The 21,545-nt window shown below is 35.2% G+C and overlaps 1 protein-coding gene and 1 long non-coding RNA gene across 2 annotated transcripts; both read right to left on the bottom strand.

The window, feature by feature from the left end:
• Positions 1 to 3,051: 3,051 nt before the first annotated feature.
• Positions 3,052 to 5,165, bottom strand: LOC110921168 (cytochrome P450 76T24). The gene is made up of 2 exons (XM_035986916.1): positions 4,282 to 5,165; positions 3,052 to 3,645 (listed from the first exon to the last, which is right to left on the bottom strand). The coding sequence occupies exons 1-2, from the start codon at positions 5,161 to 5,163 to the stop codon at positions 3,052 to 3,054; spliced, it is 1,476 nt and encodes a 491-aa protein (XP_035842809.1). The 5' UTR covers positions 5,164 to 5,165.
• Positions 5,166 to 8,133: 2,968 nt separating this feature from the next.
• Positions 8,134 to 8,528, bottom strand: LOC118489060. Its single transcript, XR_004886046.1, has 2 exons — positions 8,450 to 8,528; positions 8,134 to 8,367 (listed from the first exon to the last, which is right to left on the bottom strand). It is a non-coding gene; the product is annotated as an uncharacterized LOC118489060 (long non-coding RNA).
• Positions 8,529 to 21,545: the final 13,017 nt, after the last annotated feature.

Below are 21,545 nucleotides of genomic sequence, written 5' to 3'. Positions count from 1 at the left end.
TGCTACACAAGCTGCAAAAGGTAATAATATTTTTTTCGATTTCGTCCCCTAAACATTGTATAATATACACTTTTAACCTATTTAGTTTTTATTGATTGATTCTTACGAAACTTACTGACTGCCTGCTGCGGAGCGCGGGTAGTCCCACTAATTATATATAATATGTTACGTGTCAAATAAGTAGAGGGGGCTACTTGTAAATGATGATTAGTATAGGGGTTCTAGTGAATAATCCAAATGTACATATACACGTATCTTTGAACATAATGGTTAGCGAATGATTTTGAGACTTTCTTCCTCTTTCGATTCTTTCTCTTTTATCTCTCGCTCACACGCTTGATCACCATTTTTACACGTAACAATGGTATCAGAGCTATCTTTCCTCTTAACCTGGGGTTAGGGCAACAAAAAAATTTCAATCGCTAGCAACAAATTGAACAAGGAAGTGGCAATTTTGGCAGCAACAACAACCAACAGACACGCTTTCAACATCAAAATTAGGGCATCGACATTTAACAATAATAGCATATTTCAGCAAGCAACAATCGATTCAACAAGTGGTTCATTTCTTGAAATTAGGGCAACAACAAATTTCTACAGCAACAATCAATATTAGGCAATAAACTGGGAATTTTTCAGCAACAATTAAATTAGGGAAAGAAACGGTTTAACCATCAATTCTGGTGATGCGCAATACTGTTCAGAAATCAAGAAATTATTGGATCAACATGGAAATGGCTTTGGAAAAGATCTTGTCAATAAGGCAAGAAGGTACTGTTTTCGATTACTGTCGTGTATTTCAATCTTTGTTTGAAAGGGTTAAGAATTGTGAAGATATGAGTGAGGTATATGCTATATACCTTTTCATTGATGGTCTAGAACCAAGAATTAGAGAAGTGTTCATCACATGGCATCAATATAGTTATCATAAGGTGAAAGACTTTATTTTCTTAGCCTTGAAAATAGATGCTAATAAATTGCAAGATTCATTTTCTCCGTTTGATCCTAAATCTTCATTCTACATAAAGGAATTAGTTTTTGATTCTAGGAATTTTCTTGATGAAATAATGAAAGGTAATGAATCCTTTAAGGATGGTAAGATTCAAGAAATTAGTAATGAAGATAGGGTGTTTGATGAGTCCGCCTACAAGATGTTTGACGAAAAGCTTGAAAGGTTTACCGGAGAAATTAAGGTTCAAATCCATGATGAATCTGAGAATGATAATGAGAAATTTGAAAATGAAAGGGTCTTTTTAAATGAAGATTTGAGTATTCAAAAATTGTGTGATAGTATTGATTCACGCAAATATGAAAATAAGGATGTGAAATTGAAGTGTTTGGATGTTCTGCAAGAAATTGTGTCAGTAGTGGATAATAATCAGATTTTTGAAGTGCCTAAGATGGATAACAGTGAAATAAACAGGGAGGTTTTTGATCAAGAAAGATGGCTAGCAAAAATGTATACATGGCATAAATGGAAATCCAAACAATTAATTTTCATTAGGTTGTTGAATCTTGATTGTTTAAAAAGGAAGGTATATGTGTGGCTCAGTTGGAAACATAAAGGGTCAGCATTGAAGCACTTGTGGCACAAATGGAAATCCAGATCATGGTTTTTCATTAAGATCATGGGTGGGTGTTGTTCAAAAAGAAAGGCTAGGAGGTATATGTGGCACAAATGGAAGGCTAAACTGAGATTACTCAGCATGTTCTTTGTTGATGCACTTTGGTAACATTCTTCTTGCTGATATGCTTTGGTTTGTGTTCTCGCTAGATCTTAAATGCTGCCACTTTTTATGGGTTTTGTCATATACGAGCTGATGCCCAATTCTTTACTCAACAAAAGGCATGTCATGGCTGTATCTTATTTGGGGTTAGATATTGTCTTGGTTGTAGCATGTGTACTGCCTAAAAGTGGTCAAATGAGCAATTAGGCGAAGTATCAGTAGTTCAACAATAGAAAATGTGGCCTTGGTTGCTACTAAGATCATGTACTTAGTTTTACATGGGCTGATGTTTTTAGATTTTATGGTGCTGGTGGGTATTACTAAAAGGAACTTGGGTTTAAGAATGATTAAATTGGTCAGGAGATTTTTATATGAGTATAGTACATCATGAAGATTGCAAAAGAGCTTCAAAGAACAACCATGAACATTTGCAAAATCTATTATTTTCCTTTCTGGTCTGCAAGAGAAATGGTTCTCATATGGATACGTGGCTGGCTAGTGGTGATCGTTTTGTAGTTCTTGAGGTCAAGAACTCTTTATGGGGGAGTATTGTTACGTGTCAAATAAGTAGAGGGGGCTACTTGTAAATGATGATTAGTATAGGGGTTCTAGTGAATAATCCAAATGTACATATACACGTATCTTTGAACATAATGGTTAGCGAATGATTTTGAGACTTTCTTCCTCTTTCGATTCTTTCTCTTTTATCTCTCGCTCACACGCTTGATCACCATTTTTACACGTAACATAATAACAACTTGAAACTTATCAACCAACTTGGATCGGATGGGATACGTCACTATCTATCTCTCCATCCCTCTGTTGCTTACGGAACCACTTGATTCTTAACGTCGCCTACACCATTGCAATCACAGTAGAGATACTCAATCTTAGAGATACTCTTCCTTAAACCCTTGCCCTTTAAAGATGCTCCATTTTTCTAACATTGCATTCTAGTTTACTGATCAATCTAAGCTACGACGTCTTAAGTTTCTATTTTTTTTTTTCTGAATTTATTAGTTACAGCATATTAAATAATATTGTTTCATGTCCAAAATATGTTGCACTCAATATATCTATTATTAGATCTAGGTGACTGCTCCACATACACAATCAATGTGCATGACATTTCAAGAACTGTGTAGATGATATAGCTAATTTATCAATTCATAGGGTATCCAAGACATCATGACATATCTACAAGTAACAACTAACAACATAGTTATTAGATAAAACTACATAAAACAATCACTAGACATTCAACAAAACACATATATTTTGAATAAGTACTCGCGAGTCTTGTTTATCATAAAGCAAAACAAAATCATCTACAACTATTTAAACAATGAATAGGGGTAGCGATAAATTGGGTTGAAAGGTCCAAATTGCCATCCATGTCGACTTTATGATGAAGATTCCAATCAAAATGATACACAAATGATGCCACCATTAAACTTACCATCCTGTGAGCCAAAGGTGTTCCTGGACACATCCTTCTACCTGATCCAAATGGTATAAACTGAAAGTGTTGACCCTTATAATCAACCTTATTTCCCAAAAACCTTCCTGGCATAAACACTGATGGATTTTCCCAGTAATTTGGATCTCGTGCAACGGCCCATGCATTCACAAGAATTTGTGTGTTTGTTGGTATAATAAAGTCGCCGAGTTTTACTTCTTTCATAGTCTTGTGAGGTGCCAATAAGGGAATCGGTGGGTGAAGCCTCATTGTTTCCTTGATTACAGCATGTAAATACGGTAGATCAAGGATTTTGGCTTCATGGACTTTTCCATCTTCTCCAACAACTTCACTAACTTCTTTGCGAACTCTAGAGTACACATCAGGGTTAAACAACATTTCAGTCATTGCCCATGATGTCGTTCTTGGGGACGTGTCTGCTCCCGCAAGGAAAGAATCCTTTAATTTAGGGGGAATTGGCCTGTAATAATCCCACTTTGACCTAATTGGCCATTAATAATCCCACCTCAGAATATTCCCCCCACCATTCCCACCTTTCACATATTTTTCCTACAATGGTCCCCCCTTAAAAAAACTTGACGGAGTTAAGCTTTTTTTCAAATTACAAACATATTTTTTAGGGCTTTTGATCAGAACGATGATACGAGTCCATTGATGTAAAACGTACTTCGAAATGGTGCTCCAAGTGACTTGATTGTTAATTGGAAATTTAAACACCCGAATTGAAGCGTCGTTTTCATCGTTTTGAGCAACGTTTCGAGGAAAGTTTTACATCAATAGACTCGTATCGTCGTTCTAATCAAAAGCCCTAAAATATTATGTTTGTAATTTGGAAAAAGCTTAACTCCCTTAAGTTTTTTTAACGGGGGACCATTGTAGGAAAAATAGGTGAAAGGTGGGACTGGTGGGCGGAATATTCAATATTCTGAGGTGGGATTATTAATGGCCAACAAGTTCTAGGTGAGATTATTATTGGCCAATTTCCCTTAATTTAGATATGTTAGATTTAGTGGTATGAATGAACAAATATATATCAAAAAAAAAAAAAACAAAAGAAAACATAACAGGATGTACCACAATTAAAGACTTGACGTGTATGAGACTAAACTTGTCTTTGTTTTCTTGACTGTAGTCGAGCAATGAATCTAACATATCGCCATACCTCTGCATCTTCAACTCTCGATGTTTTCGTCTCTCGCGTAAGGCAACTTCTACAACGTCGTCAAACAAGTGGTGAGCCATCTTCATTTGACGTCGTAGGTTCTGTGGATCAAACGGTTTCAACAAAGGAAACATGTCAGTTATGTTGAACTTCCCGTGTGTCTTTTTCACCGTATCCATGGCCATCTTAAATCTCTCAACACTATTTGAGTCATTATAGTTGATCACATTTTGTGAAATAAATGTGTTGGACATTTGGTTGAGTGAGACGGAAAATACTAGCTTTCCAACGTCCACTACCGACCTTTTTCGCGCGGACTCCCGAAGGAAATCTAACGCCCCTTGGACCACGTTATGGCGAATGGCCATATTCGAATGAAGTTTCTTTGGGTTGGTAAGATAAATGTTGAGTGCTTTTCTAATTGCCCGCCATGTTTCGTCTGGTGGCATCCATAAGATACCCGCTTCAGGGTGATCCAACGCGGTGGCAACATCTGGCATAGTCCTACCAGAGCAGGCGCCATCATTGCGTTGGAGGACATCTTTAGCGGCATCGGGTGTGGATGCTATCACACTCGTGATGGTTCCTAATTTGATGGTCATGAATGGACCATGTTTGTGTGCGAGCTTGGCTAGGGATTCATGTGGTTTTGGTCCAAGTTCGAGGAGGCTTCCGATAATGGGGAAGCCGAGGGGCCCTGGAGGGAGTCTTCTTGTTCGGTAAAGGTTGAGGCCATGGAGGAGAAAGAAGAAGCAGAAAATGAAGGAGGTGAGAATTAGAAGTAGAAGCTTCATTGTTTTCAGTTACCTTGATTGCATAAAGACAATGTGTATAGACGTTATATACAAAATAGTCAAGTGAATACTGTAAAACAATAATTTTAAATGTTACCATTGATTGTTAAAATCAAAATAATGGTCAAGAGGGGACGACTCAGGCCACCTGGGGTGGCTCAAAGTTTGCACGTTATAAAAATGTTTCACGAGTGAAACCTTTATTGCGTCATAAATTTGACGCGTTAAAGAATAAAAATCCAACCGTTCATCCCTCTTTTGACTGTTGCACCCCTTTTTTTGAATGTTATTTTATTAAAAAAAAGCCCTATAAACAATCTATAAATACTTTACAATTTTAACCATTTCACCCACATCAAAACACAAACACATATCACACATTCTACAATTTTTATAGCATTTCACAAATGGATTTTCCTACGGATTCGACGTTTCCGATGGACAGCAATAGCGATAGCCAATCGTCTCCAGATTGGGTGTCGGGTCCTCCTACACAAGTTCACGTTCCCGAAAATATCCAACAACAGTTGCGTGATGAAGAAACTCACTTTCGGTTGAGGTACGATTTAATCGAACTAGTAGGTTCTTTAGGTTGGGAATTTCCTAATTCGGAAGAGGAGTAGAGTTTCTTTATGTATGTTTTTTTTTAATTGTAGTCTAAAATATTGAACTAGTATGTTTTAATTTAAATGTAATTTATAATTTATAATTTTAGTGTTTTATTGTTAATTTATAATTTAAAAAAAATAAAAAATAAAAAAGTTGTGAGTGATGGAATTCCATCACAAGTGATGATCATTTCCACTAAAAAATGTTGTGAGTGATGAAATAATGGTTGATAACATAGCGAAACTTGATTGGATGTTGTGAGTGATGGAATTTTTACAAGTGATAACCACCCTACACCTCTCATAGTATCAATATGTTTGCTATTTTAAGGAACTACTATATATAGATTTGGACTACGAATCAAACTGTTATGCAATTAATATTTTCCAATGTTACAAAACTATAAAAAGAACTAGGGGAATCCGTGCGATACACGACATGCATAATAGTTATTGTTTTTTCCTGGAACGACGACTGATATAGATAGTGCGTGACACGGTACGAAAGTGCGAATATAGTATAGATTTTTAAAACAAAAACCGGTTTTTTTTTAAAGTTAGCCGTTTGACCATGGTTATTTTGACCAAAGTCCACTCCTCGTTCGGCGCTTTGTGGTAGCACTACCAGTCAAAAAAGGCCCAAAACGCCCGAGGGTACAGTGTTCCCCCGCGTTTTTAAGACGCTTTGAGAGAGGTTTGCGCCCCACCACATGTGGTCTCACAAAACTTCAATTCTATGGACGTGTGGTTTCTCAACCCTCTTCAAAAGACGTCACAGTTTTCAAATTTTTTTATTTTTATTTTTTCTTTTTCATTGTTTTAGATGGTGTAAAATAGATGTTAAATATATATATATTATACTACATACATATATACATATAAATTCAGTTTTGACATCTAAAAGTCAAATTGCAGGTTTTGTTCCCTTTTATAGATAAGAAAGCAGTTTATTATTTATTACTAAAATGTTGTATTAACTTTATTCTGCAACATATTCTTTATAAACTATGCTTATCTTGACATAACCTAATAGCTATATTTCTTTATTAGAAGTCTCTTATAATTGAAAATTAGTACATATTATTACCTTGCTGGTGAACACATTTACTCTATGTTTAGGGAACAATTTGATTAGGTTGCTAATATTGAATTGAATATCACACCAAATTACAAATGCAGTTTATATTGCTACTATTCACCCAAATCAAGCACCTTAAATAAGTCAGTGTTTCTCTATATTCAAAAAACGAACTATAACTGATGATTATTAAATTGCAACAGTCAATTCAATCCAAATACTGCAATAGAAACATAAAATCTACCACAATTCGTTGGTTAATCACGTATAGTTCTTAATCGATTAGAATCAGAAAAAGGGAAATTGACTCACCGTAACTTAAAATCAGGAAGAAGGCGAACACAGGGGCGGAGTTTTTCGAAATCAATGACCCCTGTCTTTCATTGTTATTCCTTGAATGAGGTAAGCAAGACCCCATACTACACACTACATACACATACATAAAAATTGGGTTCTATATTATTTGTATAAACACCGATTGGAAACCCTCACATTGCATTTGATGAAACCCTAATCAATATAAACACACACACTAACACTCACGAATCGAATCGAATTTATAAAAGGAAAAATTCGGGCTGTTTTTACCTCTTGCTGCTCCAAATCTTCATTACCATACATTATCTTCATCTTAGAGATATAGATATTGCACTTAAAGGTCTCAACCATCAAAATACGATCCAAGGGCTAAAAAGTGGTTCCTAATTATGCAATGGTTATCATTTGAACCTTATTCCATGAGACTTGAGGTAAGATGCAAAGAGCATTCTTTGAGTTTTAAACCATCTGTAATTAAGTTCATTATTTAATCATTATTGTTGCAATTATTAGGTATTATAGATAATAATACCCCATGAAATTACATTTTAGTAATTTTCGTTTCTAATTGGTTAGCATCTTTTAAGTTATAAAACCATTTATAGTTATAATTAAATTCATAATAACGTTGATTAGGTTTTTTTATATTTAATTATTATTATTATTATTATTATTTATTTTTATTTTTATTTCATATGATGTTCATCAACTATCTGATAAAATTGCAAAAAAGGTTGTAACCTTATTTGTATGATGTTTAGCAATTACTAAACCAAATAATAATGACTTAATTATAAAATTCAATCAAGTAATCGGTTACGGAGAACTTGAAATGGAAAAGCAATGTAAATATGAGGAAGGTGATGATGTTCAACTAAGTCAAATGATTTAATTCTTTATCAAGTACTTAACAATACTTTAATTTATAAAGTTATCAATTTAATTGTATTTATCAATTTATACTCATGTAGAAAGACTAATTCCCTTTACTAACTTCATTGAGTTGTTGTACTATAAGCATAATATGTTGCAATTATTTAAATTTGGTTGGAACCCTTGTGAAATGCTTATACGATAGTATAGATAAACGCAATCAATTTAAATCTTCTGCGCGGGTTGAAAACATCCGAGCCCTTAAAGTTTGCTGCCCAATCCTGTCAAACAATACCTCCTCAAATATTTCCTCTGCATCTATATTGCCTATATATAGTATCAATTAAATCACACAAAAGCATCATATGTTTAAAAAAAATAGTAAAGTAGAAATTAAAAAAGGAAATACCAATAGGCCAAATAAATGTCTATCTCCAAATGAATAACTTTTCTCGTACCCACCCTTTTACACCTCCATATACATGAAGCTGCAAAAAGGAAAAAGACTATAAATTTATGAACAATTAAACAATACATTGGTAAATGGTTCCAGATACTATAGTCATGCAAGGGTACCTTGATGAAGTATGAAGTGTCTGTCTTTTTGTATCCAATAACATGTGTGTATACTTTATATGTAATATAAAATCATAATTTGAAAAAAAAAAACCACTAAATCACCAAAAACATAATAAAACATCAATATAAACTCATAGATTATGTAAAAGAAAACTGTTATCCCATTTGAATATTTTAAGAAACAAACCAAAGTTTTTTCGAATAAATGTTGAAATGGGTATAAAAGAACACACCTTTCCACCAAGATAAATAAATTTCATATCAACTTATCTCTTTTTTATCTCTTTCTTTTCGACTCTAACTCGCACAATAGTAGACAAAGGAGTTAATGTTGAGTGAAATGGTGAATTTATAGCAATGATAGGAGATTCCTTAATCGGTCAAATTTATTACATATTGATTGAAATTGGACCTTTGGAGTGCTTTTGCGGTTTATCCCAATAGGTTTCGTTTATTAATTGCATTTAAGAACCGAACTTATTATTGTATTATTATAATTAATTGTGATTATATTCTCAATTAATTATTTTTTTATTTTTTAATATTAATGTAGAAAGACCATTTCACCCCTTACTAACATCATTAAGTTGTTGTACCATAAGTATAAAAGATTGTAATTACTTAAATTTGGTTGGTATCCTTATGAAATGCTTTATAATATAGTATAGATAGATAGATATAGATATAGATAATTATTTTTTTTATTTTTTAATATTAATGTAAAAAGACCATTTCACCCCTTACTAACATCATTAAGTTGTTGTACCATAAGTATAAAAGATTGTAATTACTTAAATTTGGTTGGTATCCTTATGAAATGCTTTATAATATAGTATAGATTAGGTTCTAGCATTAATGTACTGTACTATATGTTAATATGGTGTTTCATGCATTGCTTTGTTGCAAATTGTGTTGTTTTATTTGTAAATTATTATTATTATTATTTATAATAATTTAATTAATTTAGCCAAAATCTTGTTAATAATATATTAGATTATATATATATATATATAGTTATTTTAATACTTTTATTATTTTAATATTATAATAATAATTCCTTTTTTTACTGTTTAACTTTAATTTAATGATTTTTTAGTATCACGGGGTGGGATAAGCTTGGTGTCAACCGGTACTGGTATCGAAAATACCGGTACGGTCTTGTTTGGTATCGGTACAAATAGTAATTTTAATATTTTAACTAGTGAATTTTCCCCGCGCATCGCGGCGGGATTTGATCGGTATTAGTTCGGTTCAATGTGGTATAGGAACTCACTATAATAATCAAAAAGAAAATCTTACATCAATCGAAAATAATGAAAATGAATATTGTTATTGATACCAGTGTTGTTCGATTGATATTGGTTCAGTTCGTTTGCGTTCTTTGTTTATTTTATTGAACATGGCGATGTAAATTTTATTGAAAACAAATACTATGTTGCTATCTTACCAAATCGAATTGTAACCGACTAAACAACAATCTATATCGGTACTGATATTTATTTTTATTGTTATTGTTCTTGCTTTCAATAAAATAAACTGACATTGTACCGCTAACATACCGTACCGAACCAAAAAAAAACCGATATCGCTAGATATCACTACCTGTATTCATTTTTATGGTTTCAAATTTGATAATGGATACTGTGCTGCTACCGTAGTGAATCAAACCAAACCCGACCGAACAAAATCAGTTTGGGTACCGGTATTTATTTTTATTTTTATTATTTTTTTTCTTTCAATAAGATGACACCCTATCCCTACCATACCGTCCCTTCATTATTGGTATATATATGTTAGTTAAGTACCTAATTAGATAATGAGGATGTATATAATCTTTTGATGATTCGTTATAATTGGAAACTAAAATCACATTATGTATTAGTATTTCCGAAAAAACACAATGTATTAGTATTACCTAATTAATTATTAATCATATTATGTACTAATATTACTTAGAGCAAAACCCACATATAGTTTGTGTGTGGGTGGGGATGCCCCACTTTCCCCAACTGCCTTTTAAAGGCGCTTTCCATCTTTTTGTTCTTTGCAAATATTGCTTCCTCCGATAATAACAATAGAAAAATTCAACATTTTTGTTACTGTTCATGAAGCCTTCAAATTCATATGTATAATAATATATATAGTTTTTTATATATTTTTATTATTTTAATATTATAATAATAATTCTTTTCTTTACTTTTTAACTTTAATTTAATGATATTTTTATGATACTTATGATCTTTCGGTTTAAATTATATCTTAATCTATTAAATTAAGATACTAATATCATGGATAAGTTCTTAATATTTGATATCATTTGGATCCCTTTACCTATTTTTTTTATTATATGTTTTCTTTGAAAATATATTGATGTGTTTTTATTACGAATTATATTTGAGCTACTTTTAATATATTAGTTACTTCGAAATTTAAATTTATGGTTACCTTGTCAAAGATCATTTTATAGAATAATCATAAGTTTGGAATAATTATCTTTAAACCAATGATTAAAACAAATTAAGATCAAAGTTAACTTTAAACTAATCTACATTTATCTATAATATATTATTTAGTATAATGTGTTATTGATGATATTAATTTTAATGATTACTGATATATAATTATTTTATTTTATTTTTTATCTTATCTCTTATTTATTTAATATAAATTAAATGCAATTAATAGGATTTTTATAGGATGATGCATTTAAAACAACCATAAATTTTGGTTTTAAAATAGAACATATAACTAAACTTTAGAATATATATAGATAGTTTACATTAAATTGGACCATAAACACTGGCCGATCTTCCTTAGGGCCATGGCTTCATAGTGTTAATTTTAATGAAAATATTTAATTTTTTAGTGTAAAATATTGGATATTTTAGAGTCCATCAATACATAAACTTACCTACATTCGTCTTCGCCGCCTCTTATGAAAATTTGTCATAAGTTGTACACGTATTTTATGTATTTTTAGGAGTTCTATTTATCATTCTTAGATCTTGAATGTATCTAGAATGCTTTGACTGACTTTGATACTATGAAATATGTTTGGATCCATAATTGGTAACAATCAAAGAAAAAAGGTTTATTATATTTTATAATTTTGAGAAGAAAGGACAATTTATCTTGATGTTTTGATATTTGTCTACCTTCGTAATTTGATCATGATACCATCGTGCAACAACCCAAGCCAAAAGTATGGATTGCCAAATAACCTCAAAATCAACTTAAACAATGACGAAAGACATTGGTCTTCACACTTCTAACCTCAAAATCAACTTAAACAATTACGAACTCTTATGGAGCTTTTCTAATTGGGGGACTAAAAAACGAGTCAATGTAGACAGATGTCCAAATCATGATAACATGCGCTTCTTACAAACCCAAAACTATCCCAAACTCAGGGGTTGTTTGTTTACCTCTTAATGAGGCTCTTAATGGTTCAGACTTCTTACTGATTCAGCACTTAATGATTCAGACTGTTTGTTTCACGAGCAGATGTCTGAATGGTTCAGACATTTGCCTCTGAATGGTTAAGATTTATATAGAGTCTGAATGGTTAAGACCTCTAATCTGAATTGGTCAGACATTTGCCTCTGAACGGTTAAGCATTATACAGGCTCTTAATGGTTCAGACCTCTTACTGGTTCAGCACTTAATGGTTCAAACCTCTTACTGGTTTAGCACTTAACCATTCAGATGTTGCCAAACAGCCCCTCACACACACTCTCCCCCCCCCCTCTCCCCATTTACTCATTCACTCGCATGAATTGTTTGAAGGTGTTCTTCCATAAAAATTGAGCATCTCTCCTAAAACCATTTGAAACAACGTATTGAAGGTGTTTATACCTAAACGTTTGGCATCCTCATCAAGCACACCAAAGATTAGGGATGAGCTCGGTACCGACCGGTACCGGAAGTACCGGAACCGAAAATCCCCAAAAGTGGGTACCGGTACCGGGTACTATTTGCTCATCCCTACCAAAGATGGCCGGAAAAACAAATTTTGTAGCAGGATATAGCAGAAAAAACGAGTTTTTAACTGAAGTAGCGCCCTTTTCAAAAGTTTAATCAAAAGTAGTGCTCCCTTGGAAAACATTTCACAATCGATACAAAAGCCAATATAAATGGCGATTTTTTTGAAAGTTATAGGTTGTGGAGGCTTTTGCAGGTTATACCAGGCTTTTTGCAGGACCAAGTGCAGACCAATCATTGGGCCAAGAACCATCAGCCGTTAATCTGCAGCAATTACCATTACAAATGGCGATTTTTTGAATTTCTTCACAATTGCCATTACAAATGGCGAATTTTAATGCAAATAATTCGCCATTACAAATGGTTGCTTTGGTGGATTTTGGTGAAGAATAAAGGTTGTGGTGATGGTGAACAACGGAGATAACGATAGTATGATGTTGCAGGTTAGACGATGGTGGATGGAAGCAGTCGCAGATGAAGATGACGGAGGCAGTGGAGGTGGTGATCGTGACAATGTGAATGGAGATGATGGCAGATGGTGACTAATGGAAAATTGAAGATGTCGAAAACCTTTTCGGATTGCTTTGAAAATTGTTTTGGATAAAACTCGAGATCGAAAACTACTTCGGATAAAGTTGAAGGTTTAAGATAAAACTTTTTCGGATAAAGAAGATGACAAATGAAAAGGTGAACCAGGAGATGATGCAAAATAACGATGGTGATGGAGTATCGATCGATGATGATGGTGTCGTAAAGTGTGGTGGTTATGGAGGTCCGGTGAGATGATGATGGTCAGAGTGATGATGATGATGATTACCGATGGTTGGAGATGAGTGATGTTGTTCGGTTCAACGAAGTACGGTGATGGTGATAAACTGACGATGTGTAGTAGCCCTTGAGTTGTGGTGTTCGGTGGTGCGTGTTGTCGGAGTTCGTAGATGGAGGAGACACGATGTTGTGAGAATGGTGGTAGCTGAACGATGGTGTTCGGAATGATGAACGGAGGTCAACGGGGAAGATGAACGACGGAAAGTGGTGATCGATGTTCGTTTGATGATCGTCGGAGAAGCTGGTAGACGACGACGACGATGATGATGATGATGATGTTTGGTGAACGATGGAAATTGTTGCAGAGATATAAAAGTTTTCGCCATTCAAAATGGCTATGTGCAGGGAGATTAAAGTTTTCGCCATTTGTAATGGCAATTGTGCAGGCCCATTCAAAATATCGCCATTTGTAATGGCAATTGTTGCAGGAAGTCAATGATTTAACAGCTGATGGTTCCTGGCCCAATGATTGGTCTGCACTTGGTCCTGCAAAAAGCCTGGTATAACCTGCAAAAGCCTGCAAAGCCTACAACTTTAAAAAAAAACCGCCTTTTATATTGGCTTTTGCATCAATTGTGAAATGTTTTCCAAAGGAGCACTACTTTTGATTAAACTTTTGAAAAGGGCACTACTTCAGTAAAAAAAACTCCAGAAAAAAAAACAAACTTACCGAAGATGGTCGATGGCCTACTATAGGTGGAGACTAGCGAAGAAGAAGAAGATGAGAGGATGGTTTGAGTTTGGTCTTTCATGTCGCCCAACATTTGTTTATTATATCTGTTTTTTGCTTTATTCAAACATTAAGGTATTTTGATAATTTCTAAAAATCTAATAGAAAATTTTAACATCCATTGCCTTTAGACCATATCTAACCTCCAAATGGATCAACTTACTACAACTCATCCCGATCAACATTGATGCTTACAAATTAAGCACGCATGGCGGTTGTGGTGTTTAGTTTTAAGTTGGATTGTGTGTCAAAACTGCTAATATCTCTTTCTCTCTCTAACTTCATATCTCTCTGCGTCTAAAATAAACCCCAAACACACACATACACATATGTGTGTGTGAATAGAGATGATGAGAGAGAGATAGAGAGAGCGAGAAAGTGTGGTAGACCGATTGGCATGGTGGTCGGACACCACGTACTATGTCGGAGCCATGGCGACTCTATGACGGAGCCACGATGGCTCTGTGGCGGAGCCACGACGGATTTGTGGAACATTGTGTGTTCTTGACATTTGTGGCTCTCTTTGGTTTTAAGATGCAGATCTTCACTCTCTTTCTAAGTTCATATCTCTTATCTCTCTCTCTCTTTTTAATGTTTGATGTTAACCCCAAATAAACATACACATAGGTGTGTGTAAATTATGAGACGGAGATAGAGAGTGTGATGGACCGATTTGCATGGCGGTTGGCCACCACCTACGGTGGTCTAGCTATGGCAGGTCTGTGATTTCTGAAACCTTTTATTGTATGTGTGTGTGTTAGATATGGTTGTTTTATTTATATATTTTTTGCTTTTGTGGGTTTGTTGTTGGCTTTAAAGCTGATTTGCATATATAAAATAAGGCATCCCACCTAGCCACCATCTCCTGTAACGGAGCGTAGGCGGAATTATGACGGAGCCACGATGTTTTGTGGCGGCGCCTTGTCAGCACTACCATTTGTCGGTTTGTTAGTCTTTGTGTTGACTAAGTGTTTTGGAATGTTGTTGCATGCGAGTGTTTTAGCCGGTGATGTTGATGGCCGCTACTTGGCATGGCAACTCCGTTTGCAGTCGTAGCGGTACTGAACCGAGCTTCGTTGATTATGGCGATGAGGACGTTTGAATCTAAGCTTTTTTTCGTCTTTTTCTGACTTTAATTTGGTGGTTGTGTTGATGGTGTTGGCCGTGTTGTTTGAAGATGGTGGTGGTTTTGTTTTTTACGGTTGTGGTGTTAGCAGTTGTGGTGGCTATTGTTGTGATGTTTTTGGTGTTTGTGGTCTACCATCGAAAAAACATTTAACAATGGTTACATATATTTAAAATCTTTGAAGTTGCATGGGAGCTGACAACCACATACACATGTTTATTAACAAAACACATACAAACCTTGATTCTGGAACTCATGGGTATCGTCAAGCGTAAATGGACAACAATGGTTTATGGTGCAATAATCTGTACCCAAAACGGATTTACTATCTTAATGATTCATCATCATCATCATCATACTCACTATATCCCACCAATAGCAAAGCTAAGGTAGGGTCTGAGGAGGGTAAGATGTAGACAGCCAGTAAATATACTTTATAAATTACCTTAATCTAAATTGTCGGAAAAAGAAGGATCCATTAATATATATTTTACCACCGTGTTACATTGAGTGGGAAAAAAAAGAACCAAAATTTTGCAACACATCTTCAAGCCTCCGCCACATCGCGGCAGGATCCCTTCTAGTTTTATATAATAACAAATGATGAAGCCTTATGAATAGTGGTTTATTTTTGTCTTTTATGATTCTTGTCTTGTAGTGTTTTTTTTTTCTTTTTCTTTTTTGTCTTTCATCCTTTTGCCTTGTACTGAGTTTGTCTGTGTTTTACATCAATTTGCGACATAAGTTTGCGTTTGCTTTTGCCTATGTTTTTTACAAATCAAATGACGGTATAATTTCACATTTTTATTTTACGATTTTTTCGGTTTTTGTCACACCCTGAATTTCCACGTGGCACCGGTGGGCCCGGTGGGGGTATGGTGACGTAGTTGGCATCGTCATAGACAAACAACACAATATAATAATGCACAGCGGAAGCAAAAGATAAATATATTACAATCCGAATATAAAGTAATATCAAGTATTACAACGGAAAGTAGAGGATCCACATGCGGATCTTAAAACTTAAATGTTGTTCAACAGACTTTAGGCGCCTAGAACTTGCAAGATTCCTTATTAACGCCCTGAGCAGCTTCCAGCCTATTACGTACTTGTACCTGTCACTTAGACTTTGGAAAATACGTCAGTTTTCACTGGTAAATACACTCAACTGACTCATTTGAAAAGAGTTTATGAAAATTGGTTTAGGCGCACAAGGCACAAAACTATTTTGACACTTGATTAAATGCACAAGGCAAGATTAATCATTTAAACTTGGGACAAACTATATCTCATGTTATCAGTTTTACATAACTTGCTCTACATACGGGGCCCGGTCCTATGCCGGTTCAAGATTAACCGACACACCACTATTCCCTTATTGGGAATCCCTTATTGGGTATAATTGATTAATAAGCATAAAGCATCTGTCAGGTGTATGCCTACACCCCGTGCTTAGGTCGTGGCCATTGCATTTAATGAGTCAAGGATATCCAGGACACGGTCGCATTAACCCCCAATGTTTCAGTCAAGCAATACGAATTAAAACAGGTTATTTGGATTTCCCGACTCATTGGTCTTCGAATCCCATACCTGACCATGCGGTATTTATATTACCGTATCCCAAGCCCGTAATAGGGAAAATAAGTTAAGAGTATTTACCTGAGCTAGCTCCTGTCTTAAATAGCAAGAATTATAATAACTCAGCCGTATTCACTTAAGTAAGCGTAGGTACAATTTACCGGAAGGCTCTAGTCAATAACCAATTAGAATACTAACGGGTCTTTAATTAAGCCTAAACTTAGACCGGTTAGTTTTAAGGACGATACGGTACAAGCGCACGATTAAGCGAAAGACCAGATAGAATGTGATTTAGACCCGACAAGTTTGAATACTTGTATAATATGGGTATACTAAACACATTCTGGATTTTGAGACAAAAATGATAACGTTTGACCCGTTTCGGTCAATTTATGCAAACTAGTTACATAAACCGAACCGAACGCTAAAAGAGCGTTACGGGTAACCAAAAGAGTCATATGCAAGTTTCCTGAGATAATATGCTTTAATTATGATATAATATCAGTAAGTTATGTTCTATTATGCCCCGAATAGATTTAAACTCAATTTATGCCTTATAAGGGCATTTTGGTCATTTAAAAGATTATAAAAGAGTTAAATTGGAAATCTGCGTTACGGGTCTGATTTATACAGTAATTATACTTCATTTGATATATTATAACAGTAGAGTATGACCCGTATACAAAACTTATCATTTAAAGTCAAACTATGCACCGTAGGGGTATTTTAGTAATTTCACAAGGGCTAAAGATGTCAAAACTGGAAATCTGAGATCAAAATCTTATACTTACTGTTATTATATGAAAATATACTAAATACATCAGTAGAAAAAGGTTTGGGGTCAAAAGGATTTATAAAACTCATTTTATGGCTTAAACGGTCAAAACCGGCACTAACCGAATCAACGTATAGACCTATGATACGATCAGCCAAAAATTAAATAAAAATCTTCAAAAATCCCAAAATATTATATAACATCAGTGGGTAAAAAGTTTTATATCAAAAAGTGGCCTCAAATAGGTTATACGCGAAATGCGCCGTTTATGTAACATAAAGATATAGTTTTACGATATTGGCCATAACTCAAAATCTGGACCTCCAACTGGTCTCAAATTTTCGGTGCAAGTTTATAAATCATTAGTAAAGATTTTTACTCTTTCACTTTTCCCAAAATCACGTTTTATATCAAAAAGGGCAAAATAGTCAACTTTTAAGCATAATCGGAAACATGCATATGAATCGGTTAAGCATAGACTCAAGTTGTAAAAACTCCAGAGAGTTAAACTTAAATAAAATTGGTCAAAAATATACTCTAATACAGATCTCAAACATGCATGCACGGATCCGAATCGAGAATCAACGAAAAAGTCGTTTTATAAGACTTTCGGTTCCGATCCGAGTTTATACTAAAGATTGTCGAGTTGATTATGATAAAACACATTCTTATATTCATTATAATTTATTTTTTTGATGATCAAACTGATTGCATGTCATCTACATTACCATTTATGCTATATTTGCAAAAACACTTCCTGTTGACTTTTTAAGAACATCTTTGACTCGACAAATAGCATGCTTAGAGTGGGAATCAGAGAATACCCTTTTGAGGGTTTGTTTCCCACATAAATACCAACTTATAAGTGGTTTCAATTTGAGAAATGACAGAGCCCAACTCGTTTAATCGGAAAGTCAAACTATATGAACAACGGATTGACTTTTGGCTAATGATCAAAGCTAGAACGAATTAGAGGAAGTTATGGATGCTTACAAGAGTCCTAATGAAGCTTAGTTATCACTATAAAGGTGCCTTGCTGCCCAGAAAGCTCCAGATTACCTCTTGTGAATTTTTGAAGTTTCAAGTGTTCTTGTTTTCTACTCAAGAACTCAATTGTGAAGCTTTTGATCTGAATTTAAGGGTGTTTCAGAGGTTATGAGAGAGCCCCAGGTGTCCTACCTTGCATGTAATCCAATTGGTGCATTTGGGAGGTGAAACCAGCTGTTCTCAACTCACAAAACTGACCCAAAATGCAAAATTCGCGATTTTCTGATACTGGGCAGGCCATGCGGCCCGCTTAAGGCAGCCCAGGCGGGCCGCCTGGGGGTCTGCAGGTCCAACATTCTTCAAATGTTGCAGTTTTGGTCCCTGTCCTTCGCGAACGAGATTTTGGCTATTTATCTTGACTCGTAAACCCTCAAACTTGGTTTTTAGGAACCTTGGGACATTTACCAACATGGTAATGTCATCGGTTAACTTTGCGCTCACCCGAAAAGTCATGAAATTCGACGTTGACGCTTTTAACCCCTCAAGTACGGTTTTGACCATAACTTTCTCATACGATAACGAAACTTCATGAAATTTTTACCACATATTCTAGTGAGTATATTTTAGCATTACAAAGCTTCGGGTCTGCCAAAAGTTCACTCAGAGGTATAAATTCAACATGTTGACACTTTTAGCCCCTATAGTTTGTAATTCCTCACTTTCGTGCATTTTCCGCTTCGTATGATCCATGATCCATCCGTTTAGGGTTATAAACATTATGTAGGGTTATTATGGAGTCTATTTATCCATTGTTGACACTTTGGACCCTTACGTTCCATAGTTTTCACTGTTTGTCAACTTTAGTCCCTCTAAAGTATGTTTTCGCATATGCAAAGTCTATGACACGTGTCAATACATTATTGGACGTAAATTTTCGAGGATTTACATCCTCACCCCCTTAAAAGAAATCTCGACCTCGAGATTTACTGAAATAAATGAGGATATTTTTTTTCATCGTGGATTCCACTTCCCACGTATATTCGGGACCTCTACGGCATCCCATTTGACCTTAGCTATAGGCACATGCTTCCTTCGAAGCTTCTTCACCTGTCGATCCTCAATCGACAATGGTTTTTCCACGGACTTCAAACTTTCATCTATGTGTATATCTGTATGCGGTATAACCAGTGATTCGTCAGCGAAACACTTCTTCAGATTACAGATGCGGAACACATTATGTATAGCGCTAAGTTCTTCAGGCAAGTTTAACTTATAAGCAACTGACCCGATACGCTCAACAGTCTCGAAGGGTCCTATGTACCTCGGGCTTAGCTTGCCTTTCTTACCAAATCGCATCACTCCCTCCCAGGGCGATACCTTAAGTAACACTTTATTACCTACATCGAAGTGAAAATCTTTGCGCTTTGGATCCGCATAACTTTTCTGCCCATCCCTGGTAGCTTTCAAATGATCGCGAATCTGAACGATCTTGACCGTCGTCTCGAAAACAATTTCTGGTCCTGATAGTTGGACGTCTCCAACTTCCGCCCAACATATAGGCGATCTACACTTCCTACCGTATAAGGCCTCAAAAGGCGCAGCCCTAATACTAGTATGGTAGCTATTTTTATAGGAGAACTCTATCAAGGGTAGGTGGTTATCCCAACTGCCACCTAAATCAATCACACATGCTCGAAGCATGTCTTCCAATGTTTGGATGGTACGCTCACTCTGTCCGTCTGTCTGCCAACCGTTATGTGATAGTGCTTCTTGACTTATTGGCGAAACATATCCTTTAATCCTTAGGGTGTAATACATTGCGAGCTCCACCAAGCTCCTTAAATAGGTTTTAGCTCATAAGTTATTTGATCTTGATATATTCGATTACTTCGAATGATTTCATATATTCAGAGCTTACTAGCCTGACAATTAACAGATTGGCACACCTTTCCAGGGTGATATCTTTTGTTGAACCTTATTTCTTAACGAGAACTTAGGAGGTTTGCTATTTCCATGAATCCTTGATTCTCTGCCGACTACTGGCAACTTATAGATGGTTATGGATTTCTCGATCTTATTCGTTGTTTCCAAGGCAACTTTTAGATCCTGATAATTGGACCTACCAATTCTCTGCCTAGCAATAGATGTTTAACATCTTATCTATACAAGGTCTCCCAAAGGAGCAGCCTTGATACTTATATAACAACTATTATAGACAAGCTAATCTTAAGGTGAGATGGTTATTCCAATCACTGCTTAAAACTAACCTTAAGGGGTAGCTAATCCTTTAAGTCAGTCGAATAAATCGACGATCCTGGGCGGCAATTGGGGATTCCTAGATATTGCCTAAATAGGGTTGCGGTAATCAATGCATAAGCAAGATGAACCGTCTTCCTTATTTACTAGAAATCGGAGTTCTTAGAACTTTGAATTTTGGCTTTACGAAACCTTATCCAAAACTTATTGATTTGGCTCTTAGTTCTTCCTATTTCGCCGGTAATAACAGATATAAGATTCTTACAATAACTGCAGCCCTAAGCGGGATGTTTGTCCTAACATCCTCTTGCCTCTCAGAAGGTAAACATGGTAATTCTTATAAAAAGCTAATTATGACACATAGAGATGTCAGAGATCTCCGTATTCTCAGGCTTTGGCTCATCTATCGCTGCCGGTGTCAGATAAATGACACATTCCCTTTACCATTGCAAGGATGTCTTAAGTAGCGATACTTATAAGGACATTTTTATATTGGATATCTTCTTTGAATACTACTAGTCGACTTTAGTACAATATGATCATTGGGATATCTTCGGGGATCCCATGCATTAAACCTCCATACTGATCAGGCATGGAAGCAATCTATGGGACACACTAGGATACGCAAATCCTCATATGGTACTCTTATCAAACATAGTTTGGCA

This window comes from Helianthus annuus, chromosome 17 (assembly GCF_002127325.2).
Source record: "Helianthus annuus cultivar XRQ/B chromosome 17, HanXRQr2.0-SUNRISE, whole genome shotgun sequence".
NCBI classification, from domain to species: domain Eukaryota; kingdom Viridiplantae; phylum Streptophyta; class Magnoliopsida; order Asterales; family Asteraceae; genus Helianthus; species Helianthus annuus.
Note: the sequence above shows the minus strand (reverse complement) of the source record. Positions and strands in the feature narration are given on the sequence as shown.